Below are 4,270 nucleotides of genomic sequence, written 5' to 3'. Positions count from 1 at the left end.
GTAAACATGTTTGTTACACTGAGACTGAAAAAGCGATCCCTGTTTACGCTCATAGAAAACGAGCCTCTGTTTTACTTTATTAAATCATTTGTAATCACAGACAGGATCAGCAGCGTGCAGCTGCAGTGAGGTGTTAGTAGAGGCGCTGTGTTTATGAGCTGTAGTCTGGATCAGGTCTCTGTGGGAGACTCGGTTACAGTACTTCTGAATATCCACGTGTCGACCTCACACAGCACATTTTTTCAGAATCGGTTGCTGTTTGCTAACATTTGACCTTTGCCCTTTTAGGCTGCCCTTCTGGCGCCCGTCGATGAGGACTTGGGATCTGACAAGAAGCAAACTGGGGGAAGCAGCAGAGTACCAGACTTCCCTCCTCCAGCAGGCCGGGAGATCTTGTTGCGCACCTGTGTGCCGCGACCAGCAGCGTACTCCAAGGCGCTGCCTCAGCGGCTCTTCTGTGTCCTGATGAGGGAGGAGTTTAGGTTGACCGGAGGCTTTTCCACAGACACGTCCTTCTTTTAAGTCCTGTGAACAATTCACACCTGGGATAAAGATAAGTGAAGGACACAGGATGGAGACTTTCACATGTATGAACGTGGCCATGGAGTAAGATCATAGAAATACATTTCTTCATTTGTTTGCTTTATTTGTAAGAACGGTGCAATATTTCAGCATCTACGGCTCGCCCAAGCTTAAAAGCAGGAAGTAGTATATTACTGGCATTGATTAAGAAGCATTTATGGCTTTGTCTGGAAATATGTGAAACTACATCCTTCTGTGTATTCATAAAGCTGCAGCTTCCCGCGGAACAGTTCCCTAAAACCTTCATTTTACCTTCAAAGTTTCTCTTGATGCCTTTTTAAGGAAATGAAATTTGTCGTTAGGATGGAGTTCCCCATCCTGCACTCACCACACGCTAACACAACCTTCTCAACTCTGATATTTAGTAGATTATATTTCAGTTGCAGGGATTGGTCCTGATGGTAAACATGAGAGTCGGTGAGGACTTCATGGGTCGTTTCAGCTGAGCTCCATCCTCCAGCATGTCCTGCTGCTGCTGCTGGATTAACACACAGCTGTTTGTTTGCATCCAACCAGAACCAGACCGTGCAGTTCTTATTCCTGTTCATAGCCATGTTTATACACCTCTGCAGCCCCTCCTCCTTCAGCCGGGACATTTGTTCTAGCCTTCATTCATAAACTCGGCTTTCTAACATGCAGCTAAAGTTCAGTCTGCATGCTCGACCCAGACTCCTGGCAGCTGAAGTGAAATACCTGGTCATGGGGTAAATGCTGTGGCCGGGTTCAACTCTGACCTGAGGCCCTTTATTTCTCCCTCCCTGCTTTGCTGTCTGGTCTTCATTGTGCTATTAAATACAGACAAAAATGTTTGTTCTCCTCCTTCCATCACCACCTTTGTTGCATGTAGAAAAGTGTCATATAGAACCAGTCGTTACTTTAATGGTCTGAACTAAACGGTTGGGTGGCACCATGTCAACAGCGACTAAGAATTTTCTGGGCCAACAGGATATGTGTTTCAGTCCCTGATAAACTGACCCATCCTCTAAAAAACAAAACCCAAAAACTATATTTACAAGATAAATGATCAGAAATAGTAACGACAACAAAAGCACAGGAATCATAGATCCAACGGGACAGGCTTGTTACAATGAAGGAAAACACTGAGCGACTGTTGAGGCCTTTATTAGTCCTACAAAACATAACAGAAATATTACAATAAAACACAGAGGCCTTTATTGTCACGTCCATCGTACTGTGACTCCTCAGCACATTCATCTCCAATCAGCAGCTTCCTTCACTGACCCAATCACAGGTCTCAGGCCAGCTGTTGTACTCAGGTTTGGATTATTTGCTGAGGTTTTAGATCTCTGGACCAAAGCCTTTAAAAGGAAACAGTTTCTCAGAGGTTACATCAGTAAATATGATCTCACTGTTACAGTGATCATTCACATCTCTGATTAACCTCTGAAGAGACACATTTGGTCCTTAGCGACGCCTCTGTCACAGGCGTCTGTCAGAACAACAGCGTGTGTTTGATACAGTCCATCATGAAGAGAAGCAGTTTTTCTTCTGAATTAGTGAAATAACTGGTCTGTAAATTACAGTAACACGAGTGTCATTGTTAAAACACAGTTTATGAAACACTTAATTTGTTGTTAACTTACTGACAACGTAAACATTTGCTGGTTGCCACAGTAACTGATGACTGTGTGGTCACATGACTGAAAAGTAAACAAATGTCACAAAATAAAGAAATGCCTCCAACTGGTGTTACGAGTAGTTAGTGTGCAGAAACACGGCTGCAAGGTCAGCCCTCCACAGTCGCTCATCAGGCTGGTCGCAGCGCGTTTGTCTGTCTACTGATGTCTGCATGAGCAGAAACACCAATTTAAGTGATGTTATGTAATTCAGGATTCAATGTGTCAGTGTTTGTTACTTTGTTACATTCATTTTTTTAACCACGTTATTTTGTTGTGGGATGAACTTCTGCAAACAACAACATATGGCAACAAAAAACAAAACTTGCAGTTGGAATCGATGGAGCTGTGAGATGTTGATTGGTTCACTAACCATTACCATTTGGGATATTAGGATAACAGTAGCATGTAAACATAAGCAGTGCAAAGACTTCCTATAACGGCACATTTACAGTCTAGTTTGGGGAAGGGTGAAGAGACGGTGGATGTTTAACCCTCCCTTGGTTTGACAGCTCGCTCAGCCAGCGAGTTATGAATGATGTTCTTGATAGACTCCGCCCCTGCGCCTTCTAGGAAAGTGCGGTGATCTCCCTCGATGACGTGGACTGACACCTCGCCATCACAGACCTGAAGAAAGACGCAGTACACAGTTTGAACATTGGAAGGCTCAGACTGAGAGTTTATAGAAAAACACACACGCACAGTGAAGATAAGTACTACAGACTGATGTAAATGTGCATCGTTACCTCGCTGAGCTTATAGTCAGCTCCCAGGTTTTGCTCATATTCGCTGCTGGTTTCGGCGCGCAGCAGCTTCACGCTGCCGTGGTATTTTGCAGTAGGTACATATGCATCAGCAGCCTTTAGCTTGTAGTAGAAGGCGGAGGCTGCAAAGTGCAGTGAGTCTCGGTCGATGTCCTTGTGAGCGGAGGTGATTAGGTCCACGGCCACACTGACGCGTGCATTCAGGTCTGACAGCGGGAGCAGAGTCTCCAAAAGCTGTAGGACGTAACCATGGAGACGACTAAGTTCATAGGAAACGTTACCGCGTGCTCGCGGAGATATTATTGTTTTCAGAAAAGTAAGTGACACAGAATTAATGAACATCACAGATCTTATGTATATGAAAATGCAAAATGAAGATGTTTTGATATTCAGGAGTTACAAATGTCAGCTTTCAGTGAGAAACTGTACGAAGCTTTGATTTAACCGCATGTTTTACTTTAGTCTCCATAACAGCTCCAAACAACATCATTGTTGAGTCAAACCTGCACCACTCACAGACTGTGTTACAGTCACCATCTTTACCTTACAGGCGCCGTGAGGCAAAAGCTCAGGTTGTGTGGCCTTTAACGCTGATGCCACATAAAGGAATACTTGTGTGTGAACGTGTGGGTCAGACACAGTATACCTTGTTGTATTCAATGCCAGTGAACTGCTGGATGAAGGCACACAAGGCTTCAGTCTCAGCCTCAGACTCGTTGCCGGGTGTTAGCTTGGCTCTGTAGCTCTGCAAATGAAAAACACAGATAAACGTGCTCACATGCAGATCATGTGACCAGAGCTCATCACACACGCTATACAGCAGATTAGTTAGAATAATAAACAGCCTTTATCAGTGTTAGAGTGACGTGCAGTAAATTCCCCACATATACTGAAAGCTTAACAAATCATATTGTGACAATCACAACCTGCTGTTCCCTGGACCTGTGAATTCGTCCATCACAGGTCGACACGTTCAGGTCAAATCCCCGAGCGCGACACGTGACGCTTCCTTCATTTAATGCATCTGCGGCTCACTGCCAATCATCCCTAATATGTTTTGATTACATGAAATAAAGATGCGCGAGTGTTTCTCTGACCTGTGTGTACGCCGCCACATATGAATGTGAGCCATCAAAGAGAAACAGGAACTCCACAGGCTGATTCTGGGTCTGCAGCTGAGAGCACATTTCAAATGCTACACAGGCACCAAAAGAATATCCAGCGACTCTGTACGGGCCGTCCGGCTGCACCTGCCTGATGCAGCTCACGTAGTAGGCAGCCAGGGAC

General features: G+C 44.7%; 2 protein-coding genes across 2 annotated transcripts in view; one reads left to right on the top strand and one right to left on the bottom strand.

The window, feature by feature from the left end:
• Positions 1-288: 288 nt before the first annotated feature.
• LOC121812407 (rab3 GTPase-activating protein catalytic subunit-like) lies at positions 289-1,387 on the top strand (the record flags this gene model as incomplete). Its single annotated transcript, XM_042214511.1, is given in 1 exon segment — positions 289-1,387. A coding segment is annotated over 1 exon segment (234 nt), but the record flags the coding sequence as incomplete, so codon positions are not given.
• A 301-nt stretch (positions 1,388-1,688) lies between these two features.
• The window catches only part of fasn (fatty acid synthase), a 22,248-nt gene continuing 19,666 nt past the window's right edge, over positions 1,689-4,270 (bottom strand). The window contains 4 exon segments of the mRNA XM_042214508.1: positions 1,689-2,846; positions 2,966-3,217; positions 3,630-3,728; positions 4,081-4,270. Of these exon segments, the coding sequence (XP_042070442.1) occupies positions 2,709-2,846; positions 2,966-3,217; positions 3,630-3,728; positions 4,081-4,270 (679 nt within the window). The 3' untranslated portion in view covers positions 1,689-2,708.

This window comes from Haplochromis burtoni, unplaced genomic scaffold (assembly GCF_018398535.1).
Source record: "Haplochromis burtoni strain Fernald_Lab_line unplaced genomic scaffold, NCSU_Asbu1 Contig_577, whole genome shotgun sequence".
Taxonomy (NCBI): domain Eukaryota; kingdom Metazoa; phylum Chordata; class Actinopteri; order Cichliformes; family Cichlidae; genus Haplochromis; species Haplochromis burtoni.
Note: the sequence above shows the minus strand (reverse complement) of the source record. Positions and strands in the feature narration are given on the sequence as shown.